Source organism: Equus przewalskii, chromosome 1, assembly GCF_037783145.1.
Source record: "Equus przewalskii isolate Varuska chromosome 1, EquPr2, whole genome shotgun sequence".
Taxonomy (NCBI): Eukaryota; Metazoa; Chordata; class Mammalia; order Perissodactyla; family Equidae; genus Equus; species Equus przewalskii.
In genome coordinates this window covers 44944856-44964724 of record NC_091831.1, presented here as the reverse complement: position 1 = coordinate 44964724, position 19869 = coordinate 44944856, and the positions used below count along the sequence as shown (strand labels likewise).

At 36.3% G+C, this 19869-nt stretch overlaps 1 protein-coding gene across 3 annotated transcripts in view; it reads left to right on the top strand.

The window, feature by feature from the left end:
• Nucleotides 1-19869, top strand: part of PCDH15 (protocadherin related 15) — a 954225-nt gene that overhangs the window by 212420 nt on the left and 721936 nt on the right. For all 3 annotated transcript variants that reach the window (XM_070611305.1, XM_070611290.1, XM_070611296.1), the window contains exon 2: nucleotides 3956-4074. In XM_070611305.1, coding sequence (XP_070467406.1) covers nucleotides 3984-4074 — 91 coding nt within the window. In that variant the 5' untranslated portion in view covers nucleotides 3956-3983. The remainder of the gene's footprint in view (nucleotides 1-3955; nucleotides 4075-19869) is intronic.

Genomic DNA, 19869 nt, shown 5'->3' with positions numbered 1-19869 from the left:
ATGGAATGCCATGGAAATGAATGTGAGCTTTATCTGGTGGGGGATACAAATGATGTGAAATTCATACTTGGTATATTGCATCCTGAATAATTGTGGTAAAATATTCTTAAGCCTACAGAAAACACCTTGAAAATTTCAGGAAACTCAAGCCACTTACATGTACTACTATAACGTAACTGGGAAAGCTGTTTTCTTTCCCAATATTTTTAACAAGACAATACTATTCCCAAATCGCTATTGCAAAACCATATCTTTATTAGCTATACCAGAGTGTTGAATATGCCAATTAAATTATCTCCTGAAAACCAAGTGCAATGAACTTACTGATGGGTCAGTTACATTCCTTTTAAGAACTAGACATGCTTTAGATTGCCAGAGCATAATGTTATTGGCCAAGGAGATCTGGGGGGAAAATTTGTACTTAGAGAACAATGGCAGAGTTTGATATGGAATTTATTATAAAGGTACAACATTGGAGGTGTTGTTTGAAATGCCTTCATTTACCTACAATCATTTAACAAGATTTGGGGTTCCATCTCCCATAAGAACTTTGTCTGTAATTCTAGAGATTGTAAAACTAGTAATGAAATGGTTGCTTGTCTAAAGTGTTCTATCTGTTCCAACTTATTTGATGACAGAAGTACCACTGGAAAGTAGACTGTCATGTGAGTGGCACAATAAGTCTATTGAACATGCTGGTCCTTAGTCTTTTGACTGGAGAATCCTAGCATCTTTCCAGGAGGTATCTTCTCATTATGTCTTTATTTAGAAGGCAGGATTTTCTTAAGTCAGTATGTGCTCTATGTTTTGGGGTATCAGGTTGATGTGGTGAGTCATAACTTTCGTTCAGGTTGCTATAAATATTGAGCCCATTAAAATTATTAAAATTGCAAGGCTGGCCCAGTGGCGCAGTGGTTAAGTTCACACATTCTGCATCTCAGCAGCCTGGGGTTCGCCAGTTAGGATCCCGGGTGCGGACATGGCACCACTTGGCACGCCATACTGTGGTAGGCGTCCTACATATAAAGTAGAGGAAGATGTTAGCTCAGGGCCAGGCTTTCTCAGCAAAAAGAGGAGGACTGCCAGTAGTTAGCTCAGGGCTAGTCTTCTTAGGAAAAAGAAAAAAAAGAGAAAATGATTAAAATTGCTTTGGAAATAATGCAGACAAATTGAAGAGTAGAAAAAATAGAAAAGTTACTCTCTTTCTCATTATTCCAAAATAAACAAGTGTAACACATTCTCCAGAATATTCTTATTACTCCAGGTGGTAAGTATTGTATCTATTCTAAATGAATTTTTATGCAAGTTTTTATTGTAATGTTCTCAAAAATATAAATATGATCCTCTAAGAAAAATGTACAGGATCACATATCAAGACGTTCTATTTCTGGAGATACAATAAAAACAATGGCTTTAATGATTTTAAAATTATGACCCATCAGGTTGTTTTCATCTTGAAGGCTGTTAAATGAAACCAAATGGTTTGAATCAGAAGCAAAAAAAAAAATAGCATATTTGTAAAAACATAATAGTGAAAACTAAGCTGGTAAGAGGGAAGTCAAGGTGGTAAGTTAAGGACCCACCAAGGAACACAACTTAGTCTTTTTGTCATTTGTAAAGATATTGCTTTTCCTCTAAGTTTTTTCTAATAAATATCCTTTAAGTGTTTTTTCTTTATTTTTTAATTTTAAGCACTATTTTCTGTTTCTTAATCTTGTCATTTACAAAAAAAAAGGAACTGAAGCCATTATTTGCCTAAATTTTAGTAGGGCTCTGCTCCAGGTTTGGGAGGAGGGAAGCAATATTGCTCCCTAAGGGTACAGGGCAGCGATACAGCTGGCCGTCTAGGCCTCAGATCCCTCGAAACCTTCTGAACCACGTGTCCTCTTGGAAATTTTCTGGTCCTTTTCTGTTATGGAATGAGCAGGTCCATTCTGTTATGGAATGATGAGATGATGGGATGTCATCTTGGTAACCTTGAGCTGGTGAGCATGACCTTTTCTCCACAGAACCGAGATAATAACACCTACCTTAAAAACTGTGCTAAAGACAGATAGAGAAAATATTTGTTTAAGCACTTTGAAGATTCTGCAGATGCTGAGTCAAAAATACCCATATTAAGCTCTATGGAGTACTCACCCTGTTTGAGGCGCTATTCTGAGTGTATATTTATAGCCATTTACTTGTTTAATCTTCAAAATAAACATGAGGTAGTTACTATTTTATCTCCACGTTAATGACAAGGAAAGTGAGACAGAGATGCTATTTAATGTACTCAAAGTCATATAACTGGTAAGCTGAAGAACTTGAATTTAAAAAGAAGCCACACTCTCATCCATTGCTCTGACAACTACTGACATTAGTCAGTTTTAGTTTTCTTTTTCCTGCAAGTGAGCATAGATCATTATGTTCTCTTGATATCTAACGATGGGCTCTTCTTTGGGCTATCTGTGCCTGGAAGTTATAAAAGTAGAGTCTGCGTCCTTTACCAGTTAGGGGAAAAAATGTGTGAGAGCCAGGTAAAAAGAAGGCTTTCTTTTTAGATAAAGAAACACAAGAAGAATAGATTCTATTTTTAAATGTGTGTGATCTAGTGGAGTGACCTTTGAGATTTAAGGAATGTGTATTCCATGAGTAAAAAAAAAATTGAGCTTGCCCTTTTAATATAATTTTAAAATAAATCACATATATTTGTATATGCTGTTGTGCAAATAAACTTTATAAAACACACAAAAAATAAAACAGAAACATGGATGGAATAAAATGCATGTGAAAACAGAATTCAAGTATTCCTTTGTACATTCTTGTGAACCTTATCCACAACTGGTCTAGGAGAGAGAACCCTGGGCAGGAGTCATAAACTGAAGGATCTCAGGGAACAATATGGCCTGCCAGAAGCATTTAGTTTATAAAGAGGATTGGACAATCATCTAAACACTGAGCAATCTCACATGGAAATTTGGACTTATACCATCTTCTGGAAAACCAGAATGACTTGTCAACACTGGTTTGCATTCCCATATGACAGCCATTGAAGGATGCTGAGCATCTGCTCTTCCCTTCAGATAAACCCGGGACTACACAGTGTAGCACAGCCTTCACCGTCCCTCTTGTCTCTTAAGGCTAATTCACCCTTTTGTCTTCTTGTCCCCTGTAGGCATTTGAATTTGGAACCTCTGAATCAGAGAAACAGACTTCCTATCTCTGTGATGCTATGATCTATAATCAGGGTCACTTTGAGCAATTCCATGTGAATAATTTCTTCAATTTACAAGGAAACTGAACACATCATTCTTTCAGCATGACTTTCTGGTGTGCTCACTGACCGCTAATATCTCATTGAGTTTCTTTACTTATTGGGAGTTAGCAAAGAAAAACAAAAGAATTAAACTGAAATTAATTCAAATGCTTCAAAAGACAGATGTGGTAAAAATTGATGCTTTATCCTTATTCTTAGTTGGCATAGTCAAGTCACTCTCTTATCACTCTACCAGAAAGGAATTAGCATTTCACTGATGGGTTTTTCTACTTGATTGTGTAAAACAAATGTCCATTGAAATTTTCATGTAGTTTCACCATCTTAAATTACTGTAGAACAACTTATGGTATAGACAAGATAAATTTAGTAACAAACTGATTAACATTTGATTCACTCACTGGGTCTCAGTTTTAAAGAGGGTGTGGTTCCAATATTATCAGTATGTTAACTTCTCAACTTACTTGCTTGAAAAATAAATAACAGAAAACTGTCCTTACTTCGAAATTGCTGGTCTGCAAATTCATGTAGATAAAGGATTCCAGCGCATTAAACAAGTGTGTTACTTTGTTAATGGATAGCGTGGCACAGGTAATTAACTATGAAGTCATTAAGGCTTTTCTACGCTGTGACGGTTGTGTTTACCTGTAACAGATTAATGAACCTGTCAAATGTGTCTTCTCTCTCTTGTTATTTCAGATCAGCCTTGAGTGGAATTTGACAGAAGATGTTACAGCAGTTTTATCTCTGGAGATGGTTAGCTTCAGGGATTATCCTTGGCTCTCTCTTCGCAATCAGCTTGGGCCAGTATGATGATGGTAAGGCTGCTTTGAGTCTGACCTTTAGAGTTAGCCAGATTTCTGTTATTAAACGGAAAATGAAACACACTGCAGAAAATGAATAATGCTAATTTGTAGTTCATTTCTAAAGGTTAGTAGCTCCATGCAATAATTTACCTTAATTAAAATAATCTTACAAAAGTGGCATCCAAAGTACTTTGTTTGTTAATAAGGACTGCAGAATGGTAGAAAATTCAACACAAGTAAGTGCTCTACATGGACACTTACTCATTCTCACTAAGGGAATGCTTAACTGCTATGCAAAAAATAAATTTTAAATTTTAGTGCCTAACCCTCAAACAAACACAAACAGTGGTCTCAAATAAAGCTTAGCAGTGGAAAAGATACCACGATTTCCTATGAGAAAAGATCTCTGAAGGACTGAAAAGTAGAAACCGTAGGTGCTTTTAGTGTTATTGCTTTAATTGGCAATGTGTTATTTCGTCTCCCACTATTTTATTTGGAAAGAGTGAAAACATGTAAAAGACTTGGCAATCAGACTTTGTAAGTCATTTCCTACCAGTAAGTCAGTCACTAAAATGATATATCAGTCATCCAGCTACTTAGGGACCACTTACATCATGTCTTCAGTGGCCCAAATGTGCCCATCTTGGATATTTTCATATTGGAGGAATCTGTCTTTGAATACCACATAATGAGAGTTAGGAAATACATAATACTCTAAGCTTAAAGGAAGAAAAAAAATGGACAAATATCCTCATCCTAGAGCTCAAGAAAACTGAGTTTTGTACTCTTCTATGTTTTTGAAAAAATTTTCATTGTTTTTAAAAATTTTTCACTATTTTTACTCAATATTTGTTCAACATTCAGGGTGCATAGGCGGTTTCCTGATCTTTTTTATAGTTGCTCTTAGTGGTAGCAAAGAATGTGAACTTTTTTATGCTTTGCTGGGCTGAATTGAATGATCTGAGGATAGATGACTTAATTTGACTTTATTGCAAACAATGTTCAAATTGTGCACTTATTAAGACATTCCCAGTCCTCCACAGTTAGAAAACTATGCCTCTTTTGGGATTTGCAGAATAATTCACAATAACAACAATTTTCATAAAGTCAACACCCTGAAAAGTTCTGCTAATTAGCACAGTGTTCACTTCAAGTGCATCTGAATTTAATGCTCATGTTGTTACCATTTATGGAGATTGTGAATCTCCAGTCTAAAAACAAATTTTAAAAAATAATGTAACTAGTTCTTTGAAGCAAAAGTAAAAATCAAAGAAACTTAAAAGAGTGTGACTTTATGTTAAAAGAATGCATTTTAAGTGGTACCCCAGGAACAGATGACAAATCGGGATGTTGAGATTTCTTTGTCATCAGACATTCTATTTTTGTTCATATTTAGTGTTCACACTTAGCAAGGAAGGGGTCGCTGTCAGTGTACACATTAGACAGTCACAAACCCTTTAGTTCTTAGCGATGTAATTTAGGTTATCAGAGGAAATCACTCCTGGTTTAACCTGTAATGTGATGGATTGGCTTCCTTAACAAGTTCATTATAGCTCTTAGTCTTCCTAAATGTGCTCAAGTAGCCTGCAAAAGAAGATTACCAGGTCACTCTTGGCCATCAAGCAGTCTGCTTTCTGAAGCAGAGTGCCACTTCACACCTGCCAGGGGTGGGCTACAGTGGGCTGCCCCCTGGAGTCCTGCACGGTGAAGACTCCCCTACAGCCACAGTTAGAAAGCCTTCTCAATTCTCTCCTCCTCGAGGTAGGTGACTCAGTTCTTAAGAAGACTGAAGGGATAGGCGCTGTGGCAGAGAAATGTAAACTTATTGCAATGTTTTATAGAGATTTCTTAATTGTATGTGCTTTTCAGCATTCCTTCCACACTTGCATCCTCCAATGTGCCCCCAGAGGTAATAACACAGTCTATTCACTTAGGTACTCCCCAGGCCTTTCTTCTCTCAGACCCCTCTCAATTAGGGACTCTTGACATCACTTTTGTTCAGTTTTCAGGTATGGGTGCCTGAAAATGGTTTTCATAATTACTATTTTTTTGAATCCGTATAAAATTGTGAGCCCATACTATATAGGAATGAAATCAGAATTCAGGACAGCGTGGATAACACAAAATAACACTAAATTGGAATATGTGATAAGAATTTCTTGAAGCAATTTTTTTTTACCCAAATGCTTGGGAATGCAGGGATGTGGTTAGATGGAAGGAAGACAACGGTAATGATCACAAACATGATAGAAATATGAGAGAAAAAGTGAAAATGAAAGGAACACTTTTGCCATAGATAATCCACTGGTTGGATTAGTCTCTTAGGATAGTTAACAACTGATTTATGTTCATAGTTGGGATTTTCAGATAGAGAAAAATGAAGGAGAAAAATTTTAAACTACCCTAAGTCTATCAGTATAACAGTCTACATTTTTCCTATATTAAATAATAGGATTCTTCTGGACTTTTAAGAATAGTTTCCTATGCTTTTCTATGCATTTCCTTAATTAGGCAAAAGGGAGTTGGAAGGAAAAAAAAGATACTGTTTATTTAATAAATATCTTAACCTAAAATGGAATATTCTAGTCTTACCCAAATGTGTGAAACTGCTTCCAAGAAAAACATACTGTATAATTATTATTTTTAATATTTTATAATTACTTGAGGACTTGGCTAAGTTTTCAGTCTTTTTACATTTCTCATTCAAATTGCTGGGATAAGGTTTTAGATTCAGTAACAAAATTTGTAGATGGCCTATTCCATAATGGACATTTCATTTTTTTGATTACTACATATCTAAGCAAGCACTAATAATGTAAGTGAGATTGATAGTATTATATTAAATTTAAAAAGTCAGAATTTAGCCAACTGATAGAAAATTAGAAAACATAATAGATTAGAAGTTTATGGTATTTTTCTCCTCCTCTCCATAAGAAAGCCTTAGGATTGATATTTTAGCGTATAGTTTTATGCATTACCAATCATGACAATTTTATTCGAATGGGAGCATGAGAAGGAAGTGTCATGAGAAGCAGGGCCATCTGCTAAGTTGTATGTTGTGTGAGATAAAAGATATGTAAAATATATACCTTGTTCTAACATATTATTCATAGTGAGGTAAATTAACCAAGTTGTCCACGGGGTTTATGTTTTTGTTTATTTTGGTTTGATTTTGAGTTCATGAATGAATGATGAAAGGGAGGGAGAGAGAAGAAGAAAGTAAAATTATATATGGGTAATGGGTATGTTTTATTTTAATTTTTGTTATTTCCTCTGCATTTTCAAATTGTCCATATTGAATATATATTACTGCCATAATCAGATAGGAAAGGTATTTGTTGAAAAACAACTTTATGTCATAACATTATGCCCAACTTTGAACCAAAATGTTAGAGTGTTACTTTTAAAAAGATATATGTGCCAATGAGTATGTGTGTGTGTGAGAGAGTGTGTGTTGAAGACAGACAGAGAGAGAAAGAGAGAGGGCAGACCGCAAACCACAAAAGCCAACATGAGTTTATTAAGGAAAGGCTTCTCCCTGGCTGCTGGAGCATTTAGCCTGGAAGCCAAAAATCTTTCATCTTGCCCTCGAGCTGTTACATAAATTAGCATATATCTATGATGTGAATGGAACCCTCACATAGTGCACAACCAGAACAACTATATGGGGGGACCTTGTTTATAACCTCGAAAGTCACAACACTTCCTGAGGCTTGGTGCCCTTATAAATAATAATAACTCTCTGAAACTTGATTTTATACAGTTTAGTGCTGCACCTGACATATGGCTAATGTTTACTGAAAAAAAATTCTTTTTATTGCTATTATTATTTCTCATTATTTCTAAATTATTATACTTTTAAAAATAAATTTAGATATTTATTTATAAATGAATACTTTGTGATCCTCTGCACTATATGTGTATTCTTTCTTCATCTCTCTCCAAATTTACCAAACACCTTGAAGACTTAACTTTGTTAAATTACATTTTATTCTTAAAAGTATTAATGACTATACCCTTTCATTTTTATCAATGCATCCAGAGGTCATGAAGTAGAGTGCCACTGGCTTATGCTAATTAGACTTAGAAGAGAATGACAGACACATTATGATGCTGATCATAGAATCATAAGGAAAACCTCACTACCCAGTGAGCTGAAACACATATTTCTGAGCAAGATGTTTCAGCCCTTTAGATGCCTTAAGAAGAGATGGTTAAACAAACGTAACAGCTCTACAAGAATAGTTCAATGCTCTTAAAGATCCCTGTCACCGGGCTGTCATAGACTGTCGCATGGAGCACTGTTGTGGTAATATCTGTAGTGCCTCGAGGACTGCGTGCTCTATTTGTGGGACATTCACCGTCTCCCCTGCATTACGCTGAAAATCTTAAAAAAATTCCTTATCCCTTGATTTTGTTATTTATAAGCTTAATGTAGGTTATCTTCATCTTCTTATCTTTCTCTGAACATAGGACAATGCAATAATTTCTTATGAGTCTGTTTCAGTTATAATCAAATTAAATTAAAGGTGATTATTGGAGACTGTACCTAAGTAATTTTCAGTGAACTTGGTTGTCTCTGAAACTTCTTAATCCCTCATTTAAATATGATTCTTCAGATAGCATACATAGAAATGGAACAAATATATGTGCACAGACACGCACATGTATATAGTACATAGATAATACACATCTTAGACAAAAATAAAACCATGTACTGCATACATTTTTATGCAAATTGTTATCTTAATATGTTGTAGACATCTTTTCATTGAAAGGAATACCCCTTTCAGGTATTCCGTTTTATAGAGTGAATTTTTATTCTGAGAGTTTAAATTCAAGTTTTGTTTCCCCTACAGGCTTAGTTAAAATCCTGAATGTTTGTCTTTATTTTTTGAAGCTTTGTAAGCTATTAGATTTATATACATTGTCTAGGTTACATTATAATGTGACATTTAGAATGGGATGACAAGAAAGAGCATTGTTAGTCTCAATGCTTACTCCAATAAAGCTTTCCTAAACAATCTAACTTTCATCTCTAGATGAAAGCTTGGCTGTTCCTTTTTTTAGGTTGTACTCACACTTGTATTTCTCGTCACTTCTTTTCTGAAGGTGGGTAATCTTGTGGATGACTGTACCCTCAAAATGGATTTAGTTTTAGAGCAAAGGTTTGAAAGGATATGTCTTTTCTTGTTTCAACAACAATTTCCCACTAAGCAAGTTCAGAAATATAAACTCTGTGTCTTCTCTAAGCTCTGACCTTGTGGCTAGAAGGATTACTTCAATAGCTTTTGTATATACCAGTAGTAGGCTCACTCAAAACGTATTTGCATATCCTGGAAGGCCAGAGAACTAAAGAACCAGAAATAAATAAACTCTGATAAACAGAAGACCAATTATCGTACTTAGAAGATTCTTTGCTAGCATGCGCATGCATGCGTGCGTGCACACACAAAAAGGTTATTTCTCAGATAACTTAGAATAGCAAAGTACTGATGCTTCAGATACTCTCATTTGTCCTGTTGAGACAAGGAAAAGAAGTAAAAGGTCTAATTCAGTGTCTAAGCTGTGCAGATAAAATTAATGATAACTGGTATGGTAGATACTTCCCTTTGTGCTTTAACAACCTGAAAAATTTGAACCCATTGAAAAATAAAATGCTCACATCCTCGTTGCATGAAAAGGCAGAACTCATTTTAAATGTTCTTAATAGAAACAGAAATTGAGCAAAAATGTAATTATAATCTTGCTTGGCTCTGAGTCATCAATGACTCGTACAACTCATAATAGAGTGGCTTTTCTTAGTTGGATCTTTTCCTGTCAGATCTCTCTACTTGTCACCACCACTTCTTCACCAATTCCCTTAAGCTCTGCAATTTCGTTTTTCTCACAACTCTACTAAAACTGCACTCTCTAAGGTCTTCAATGACTACTTTCTTGCACAAATCCTGTAATTTTCTACCATTTCAGCAAACAGCATTATTGATCTTCCTTTCAGTAACTTCCTTTTTCTCAGACGTTCTTTGTACTGACTTTCTCTGATTGTCTACGTATCAGAGTTCTTCTTCATCTTCTTGGTGAATATTCTACCTTTTCCTACTCTATGATTTCAAACTGTCCCACTCTTGTTTATATTTCCATAAGGAGCCATACTCTATAATAAACAAATCTGGGTATTTTCTGATTTTTAAAAGAGATCCTGTCTTTTGTCATTTTCTGTTCCCTCTAAATTCCCTTACATAATGCAGTCATCTAACTGCATATCCAATGAATATAATTACTTTTTCTCCAGTCCACATTTTCAATTCTCTGTAGAATATTTATTTAGTTAATATTTTATTGAATATTAACTCTGGCAAAAATATTAGGGAAACAAAATGAGGCAGTCTCTTCATTCAAATATAATAATGAGAAGGCCAGTCAATACAATGTGATCTATATAATAATAGAAATATATACAGTGTATATGTTTTGGGAGAATAACAAATGGAAAATCTGACAAGGAATTTGGGGTAGAGATAGTGAGAAAATGTTCGCAGGACAAATTTTGAGTTTTCATGTTAAGGAACTTAAGGAGACTATGAAAATTTTAGACAAACTGAAAAATACCCAACTAATGTTCTGAGTTAGGATGTATACAGTTATCTCTGTGCAGCACGGAGGGTTGTACATGCTGTTTTATAATCTCATTCAAAGAAGGCTAGATTTTAAAGTATCCAAAGGTAACAAAACAACGTGTACTTGATTGTGATCACCGTCTATCCAAGGCTCATTTATAAGCTCATCTCCTTCATAGAACTCCAGCTAAAAACAATCACGCCTGTGTCTATCTCTGTCTCTCTCTGTGTCTCTGTCTCTCTGTCTGACTCTCTCTGTGTTATACCCCTAGAAGCTATCCATCACTTGCTTGTGGTGCTCATTTTTGTAAGTGATTTTATTTAACGTCTTTTCATACACTATTAAAAGTCTTCCTTCATATTTCATACACATATTTCCTACATATTCAACAAATTTCTTGAAATCATGAATCATATCGATATGTATTTTATGTGAAAACAGCATCTCGTTGTAATAACCACTAATATTTATTTATCATTTATTAATTAAGCCCTTCATGCAAATTGTTTAATCTACACAAGAACTCTATGAAGTCCTTGTAATTCTAATAATAATTGCATGCCATTTCACTACTGTCATGCCTCATTTATAGGTCAGGAAACTGCAGAAGCACGGAGAAGTTAAGTTAACTTCATGTTGTGATATTAATCCCAATATTAAGTGGCAAAGCTGAGACCAAACCGATTATCTCAGCTCCATATGCAATAATCACATGCAGTGCTATTATATTATGACATCAAGATCTTAACCTTTCCTTCCAAATTTTACTCAAATTCTACTTATTCCTTGATACTAACTTTTTCATTATTTTTCGATGTTGTTACTATTGACACTCAATCAAAATTAAATGAGGACAGGGGTCGGCCAGGTGGCGCAGTGGTTAAGTGTGCACGTTCCACTTCTTGGTGGCCCGGGGTTCGCCAGTTTGGATCCCGGGTGTGGACATGGCACCGCTTGGCAAGCCATGCTGTGGTAGGGAAGATGGGCATGGATGTTAGCTCAGGGCCCGTCTTCCTCAGAAAAAAGAGGAGGATTGGCAGCAGTTAGCTCACGGCTAATCTTCCTAAAAAAATAAAAATTAAATGAGGACAAGTTGGTCAAAAGGTACAGACTTCCAGCTATAAGATGAGTAAGTTCTGAAGATCTAAGTACAGTATGGGGATGATAGTTGATAATACTGTGTTGTATACTTTAAATTTGCCAAGAGAGTGAATCTTAAGTGTTCTCATCACACTAAAAAAGAAAAAAAAAGGTGACTATATGAGGCGATGGATGTGTTAATTAACCTTGTTGTGGTAATCATTTCACAATGTGTAAGTATCAAGCCACCACATTATATAAAATTTTTATTTGTGAATTATACTTCAATCAAGCTAGAAAAAATTGATGTCCATCTTCCCCTTTATATTATAACATGTCATAGAATGCCTGTTTTGATGTTTGAATTATAAATCCTGAAGACAGAGACTGTCTCATTTACTTTAGTTTCCCCCAGCCCTTGGCAGAATGACCCAATTAGCAATTATTGAAACAAGTAAGCATTAAATTAAAAAAAGTAGATTGAGAGATGAAAGCTCTCTTTAATAATATAGAAGCAAGTTGGTGAGCTGCTTTTCATTTAGAAAAGTCTTTGTAGAAAACTCAGGCTGAACTCTCCTTTCTTCAGGTGTCTTTCTCTTTCTGATTATCAGCTGCTGTTCTGGGCATTTGTTCCTAGGGTTGGCAGATCACACTGCAGCTATGGTTCCTGAGATTAGCAGCCCAGTCCGTGCTACTAATCTTCCCCACTCTGGTAGGATCCTGTACTGCCCCTCAGGGCTGCTCAATTAGACTGCTAGGTGATTACGGTTCAGATACTCAGAGTTTATTAAGTGTCTTTATTGAGCAATTGGAATACTGATGAGACCTGTTCAGCCTCAGACTTAGATAACATGTGAAAAAGACAATGTTAACTCAGTCATCAATATTTTGTTGGTTTTTATTTTTTTGAGGAAGATTAGCCCTGAACTAACATCTGCCACCAATCTTCCTCTTTTTTTCTTTTTTTTTTTTTGGCGAGGAAGACTGACCCTGAGCTAACATCCATGCCCATCTTTGTCTGTTTTATATGTGGGATGCCTGCCGCAGGATGGCTTGACAAGCAGTGCATAGATCTATACCCAGGATCTGAACTGGCAAACCCTAGGCCACCGAAGTGGAATGTGTGAACTTAACCACTGCACCACTGGGCTGGTCCCTCAGTCATCAATATTTTATGCAGTTATATCCAGGATTTGGCCACAGTTGGCCTGTTGGATACATAAAATGCAATTCTGGTGATATCCCCATAGGGAAAAATATACAGCATTTTAAAGGTATATTAATCATGCTTTATACTCATTATTTTCTTTCATTCATTCATTTATTTAGGTATAGCAAATATATATAACATCTATTATGTGCAGATTAATTTTTTAATAATTATAGCTAACACTTATCCAGTGACTTGCATGTGCCAAACACCTTACACATACTACACACTCTACTCACATTCCATAATTATATTGACATGTGTAGTATATGTACCATTACATTTCAGTTACACAAGCTTACATAGTTTTATACAAATATTTTTAAGTGACTGCTAAGTGTCAAGCCCTGTTCTAGGTGTTGCAGATGTAACAAACCACCAAATAGACAAAAATTCTCATCTTTCTGGGGTTTGCTTTATATTGGAAGAAGATAGAAAATAATCCAAATCAATAAGAGAATTATGTAGTGTGTTAGTATGTGAAGAGGGTTATATCAAAAAATACAGCAGATAAAAGGAATACTGGGTTGGGATACAATTTTAAACAGGGCAATGTGGGAAGGACTTACTGAGAAGGTACCCTCTGAGCAAAATTTTGAAGAGCAGGAGGGGAAAAGCCGTATAGATTCCTAGGGGAAGAGCAGGGAAAACAGGGAACAGTGAGTTCAGAACAGAGTTGAGATGGGGACATGTTAGTGTGTTTGAAGAACACAATCTTGCAAGCGAGCTGTGATGGGTGAGATGTGAGCTGAGAGGCAAAAGTGATAATCAGAGAGATGAGAGAGGAAGCAGATGGGGCAAGGCCTTGTAGGCAATTCTGAGGACACTGGCTTTTTCTGAGCGAGAAGGAAAGCTCCTGGAGTGTTTCAAGCAGACAAGTAAAGGATTTCACTCATTTTAACAAAATTGCTTTGGCCCTCATATTGAGAATCAGCAGTCAAGATCAGGGTGACCAGTGAGAAGTTTGTTAACCATATTCCAGGCAGAAAATAAAGATACCTTAGACCAGGTCTTCATGACAGAGGTGGTAAAAATGGTTGACTGTAGATATATTTTGAAGGTATACCCAATAGAATTTGCTAGTGCATTGGATATAGGGAAAACAAAGATGGCATTTAAGGTTTGTTATCGATATATTTGGTCTAACTCTCAGGAGAGACTGATCAACCTCATCAAAGGAATAAATGTAGTTAGAACTGAGCCATAAGAACACATAAAAATATAGTCCAGGAAGATGAGGAGAAATTGAAAAGGATATTGATCTGGAGAGACAGTTAATGAGAGGAAAACCAGGGGAGGGTGGTTTACTAAAAACCAAAAGAAGAGAGCATCGCGAGGGGAAAGTGATCAGCTTTGTCAAGTCGAATCAAGTAAGGTGAAGTATAAGAAGTGAATATTGAATTAGCAATGTGGCACTCGTTCCTGACGTTGACAGAAATAGTTGTGGTGTAATGTTGAGGGTGAAAATTTGTAGTGTTCTTTTTAAATATTTTTTCTTTTATACTTTTTTTTTCGTGAGGAAGATTGGCCCTGAGTTAACATCTGTTGCCAATCTTCTTTTTTTCTTTTCTCCCCAAAGCCCCAGTACATAGCTGTAGATCCCAGTTGTGTCATTCTAGTTCTTCCCTGTGGGATGCTGCCACAGCATGGCTTGATGAGCAGTGTGTAGGTGTGCATCCAGGATCTGGACTGGTGAATCCCAGCCCACCGAAGTGGAGTGTGTGAACTTAACCATTCAGCCACAGGACCAGACCCTTATAGAGGTTTTGAGAGAGAGTGGAGGAAGAGGAAAAGCAGGCAGTTTGAAGATATAAGATGTAAAGGTGTTTTTCCCAGAAAGTGTTTTTTCCTTTCCTCTTTTTTTTCTCTCTGTTTTAGTTAGAGTGACAGTGTTAATAGAGGAGCAGGAGTAAAAGTTCAAAATCATATACTCCACCTCAGGTGCTGGTAGTGCAAGGATATGGTAAAACAACCACCACCCCTGAGAGAACTCCCGAAAAATAGCATCTTATGGGAAGAGCCAGATTTCTAGTAGAGACAGAAGAAAGGAATGTTCAGCAAAGTGTACATTCTCTAATTTATTTAATCTTCACTAAAATATCATGTGATAAATTCTGTTAAATTCGCTAAAGTCCCATGAGGTAAATTATTCCTATTTTCCAGATGAGGAAACTAAAGCTTTAAAGATATCGAGCCATCTTGCTTAAGGGCACACAGCTCCTACATCTAAGAACCATGATCCTAGCTCAGGCAGCCTGGCTCAGGCTGTCACACTCTTAACCACTATATCTTATAGTCTTAGTATAAAGTACTACAGGACTCGTGAAAGTACAATACTATGGACCCTGATCCATGGGACCTTAGGAGGATGATGGAAGCTATTATCAATTCCTTTTATATGTCCATTTATTCAATATGTATTTATCAACATCTATCATATGCCAGCATTTTGCTAAGATCTGGGGATACAAATATAATACATTTTGTGTGTGTGTGTGTGTGTGTGTGTGAGGAAGATTGGTCCTGAGCTAACATCTGTTGCCAATCTTCCTCTTTTTGCTTGAGGAACATTGTCACTGAGCTAACATCTGTGCCAATCTCCCTGTTTTATGTGGGATGCTCCCACAGTGTGGCTTGATGAACAATGCTAGGTCTGCGCCCAGGATCCGAACCTGCAAACTCTGGACCACTGACATGGAGCATGTGAACTTAGACACTACGCCACCGGGTCAGCCCATTAACATATGCTTTTTGACCTTATGAATGTTAGAGCCTAGTTCACAAGAAACGTCAGCAAAAGGGACAAATTGAGATCACGAGTATAAATCAATATACTGTAGATTGTGAGCATCTGGAGTTAAGAGGTTGCCTGCTGAGAAGTGTGTTAAAGTTTGTGCTAGTTGTAGTTAGTCATAGAAAGATCTTAGGATCAGATAGTTTTGAGTGTCTTGGAAAATGACCGAGGAGCTACATTCAATTCAAACTCGATATGTTATAAATTCATATGTGCAGTCAAAGCAAAATGGAACAGGAGAGGATTAATAGATGATAAAGCCTTGGTAGTGCGTGGATATGAAAGATTATCTATGGCACAGTAGTTGAAGCATGAACTTTGGAATCAGATGGGCCTTTTTCAAATCTGGGCAAAATCAATATATGATTTATGATGAGTTATGAAACTTTTCTAAGACTCAGTTCTCTGTTAAAAAAGGACAGTAACAACTCTGATTAGATTGCTGTTAGGATTAACTGATGTTATGTATGTAAATTTTTTAGCATGCTTTCTAGCATATAGGTAGTGATAAATCCATGTTTTTTGGTATATTAAAATAATTATTACTATTTGCAAATGAAAGTAAGGTAGACTTAATATTTCCTCATCATTAATCAATGTTTCTTTAGGTTTCCTTTGTCTGAAAACATTTACACAAATATACACACACAATCACACAGTATATGTTAAATTGACCACACTTTTCTTAGAACAATCACTATACCTTCTAGATACTTCTTTCTGTGTACTGTAATTCTTTGTGTGCTTTTCTCCCCATCTAGCCAGTGAATATCTAAGCTGCATTTATTAAGGTAACTGGCATAGAATAGAAACTCAATAACCATTTGGCATCTGTACGTTTTCTATTGTTTTCTTATTTCCTCTACCTCCTTCAACTTTCTGTCAATTTTCATTAGTTCTTTCTTATATAATGGAACTGCCTTTAGTTCCTTCTTATTACTCTTTCTTCGCTTATAAGTGGATGTCTCTCTTATCACTTTATTCTCATTTTTTTTAGTCTGTTTCGCCCAACCTCTCTTCTGTTCTAATTTTTCTATCTCCTTCCTGTGTCTTTGTCTTGTCTTCTCTCTCCCTCTCTCGGAGCACTTGCTCAACTCTTGTTATCTTTGTGCCTCCCTTTAGCTAGTTTAAATTCTAGAAAGCACAATAAGTATTTTCTCAAGTCCAGTTATTTCATATTTCTCACTGCTGGGTCTACTTTAATAAAGGTAATCTTAATCAGACTTTTAACCTCCCTTGTTGCAGAAAGAAATAGGATAGCACTTTAGAAAAAAGAAAAGAAAATTCCCACAGTAGCTTCTTATAATATAAAATTCCCAGAGTGCACACACACATATTTCAATGCCTCTAAAATCTCCTTCTATTATTAGATGAGGAACACTTTAAAGGAGATGCCATCCAATTTCCTTCCCAATGATAGTGAAGTTTGAAAGATTTTCAATTTATTCTCTAAATTTCTAAGAGTTAAGTTCAAACGAGGATCTTTGTGAAATAGCGATTGTTAAATATCAATTCCATGGGAGTACGTTTGAATATGTAAGGTGAAATACACCCACAGAAAAAGAAAACTAGAAGGAATATTCTCCAGTGACCTACCGACACTGGAGCCAAGACAGCGCATGCAATCTGTATTTATCACTGAGAGTTCCCTGGATCCATTAAACCTGATAGAGCAGTCCCTCTCTCCAGCCAGTTTAAATGTGGCTTTTGACAGCAGGCCCTCAAAAGTGTGACCTTTGAAGACAATCATGATGCGTTTCTGTTTGTTGTGTAATATTAACTGCTTCATTCCATAGCATACCCAAAATATACACAGAAAGGCTAACTTACATATTAAAAACAGTAAGATAATCAGTTTCTATTTACCGAAAATTCTTTATCTAAGAGTTTTCTGGCAGCAATACCATGGCAATGTTAAAAGATACATCATGCAAATATCCTTGCAAAGAAACTCTGTAATTCTGGATTATGTACTAGCCCTATCCCATCACTAGAGAAGATTAATGGAAATAACAATAGGCCAATGATAGAATTGTTAATAAGAATAACTAGAACCTGGAAGTGGTTCAAGATAGTAGCATAGGAAGAGCCTGAACTTACTTCATCCCATGGACACAACAAATATGTAGCTACATATGGGTCAGTTTCCCCAGGAAAGAAACTGAGAGCTAGCAGAACCCCTGCTCCAATACAAAGGATAAAAAAGAGTGCATCGAGATGGGTAGGAGAGGCAGAGAAATGCTCTGGCCAAATACCCCACACCCAGTATGGCAGCGGCACATAATAGGGAGAGATCTCATCACATGAGTGCTTCTCTGGGAGAAGTGAGGAGTTGGTGCCTTATATCAGGCACCCAAGACCCTGGAGTTTGCACCAGAAAGATGAACCCCCAAAATATCTGGCTTAGAAAACCAATGGGGTTGATGGCCGAGGGCCCCAAAGTGCTATAGGAAAGGGAGATTCCCCTATTGAAGTGTTTGTGTGTGGTCTCCCTAGCCCTGAATAATGCCAGTGAAATAACAGCATTTTGAAAAGTACAGAGACTACATATGAAAGAGAATCATTTGCAAATCTAAAAACATATACTCATCAGGAACCCTGATATTTGCAACTATCATCCAGGGGACTCCTCCAGATCTCTTGGTATGAAGGCCAGCAAGGATTACAGTTTTGGCCCCATAGGACTGTATATATTTGCATAATTTAAAAGCTGCTCCCTGAGGATCTGGCTTCCAGTCAGCCTTAATCCAAGTGCTAAATGAGATTCCTCCCCTTGGAACACTGACAGGTCTTGGCATGCCCTCAACAACCAGGGCATATCAAGAATAAATCAGGTGATTTAGACAACCACAAAGGTTCAAGAGACAACCAAGAACTAGGACAGAGTTGAACGGGAAGGATCATCACCTACACAAGGTCACCACCACTGAGAGAGGTAGCAGTTTCCTCTAATACATAGAAACACACAGAGAGAGCCAAGCAAAATGAAAAAGAAAAAAACACAGAAATATGCTCCAAACAAAGGAAAAAGACCAAACCTCAGAAAAAAGACCTTAATGATATGGAGATAAGTAACCTACCTGATAAAGTATCCAAAGTAGTGATTATAAGGGTGCTCACCAAACTCAGGAGAATAATGGATTGACACAGTGACAAATTCAACAAAGGTTTAGAAAATATAAGAAAGAACCAATCAGAACCAAAGAATACAATAACTGAAATGAAAAATACACTAGAGGGAATCAACAGCAGATTAGATGATACAGAAGTAGGGATCAGTGAGCTAGAAGACATGGTAGTGGAAATCACACAATGTGAATAGCAAAAAGAAAAAAGAATTTTAAAAAATGAGGATAGGTTAAGGGATGGCTAAGACAACATCAAGCTTACTAACATTTGCATTATAGGTGTCCTAAAAGGAGTAGAAAGATAGAAAGGGGCAGAAAAATATTTGAAGAAATAATGACTGAAACCTTCCCTAACCTGAGGAAAGAAACAGACATCCAGGTCTAAGAAGTACAGAGAGTCTCAAACAAGATGAACCCAAAGAAATTCAAACCAAGACACATTATAATCAAAATTCAAAAGTTAAAAATATAGAATCTTAAAAGCAGTAAAAGAAAAGCAACTAGCCACATCCAAGGGAAGCCCTGTAATGCTATCAGCTGATTTTTCAGAAGAAACTTTATGGGACAGAAGGGAGTGGAATGAGGTATTCAAAGAACTGAAAGGTAGAGACTTAGCACCAAGAATTCTCTACCTGGCAAGGTTATCATTCAGAATTGAAAGAGAGATAAAGAGTTTCCTAAAACAAGCAAAAACTAAAGTTGTTCATCACCACTAGACTGGCCCTACAAGAAATGTTAAAGGGACTTCTTTAAGTGGAAAACAAAAGGCCATAGATAGAAATATAAAACATATGAAAGAAAAAACCTCACTGGTAAAGGCAATTATATAGTAAAGGTAGTGAATCAACCACTTATAATACTGCTATGAGGTTAAAAGACAAAAGTAGTAAAATTAACTCTAGCTACATTAGGTAGATAAGGGATGCACAAAAAGATGTAAAATATGATCTCAAAAACTTTAACTGTGGGAGGGGGGA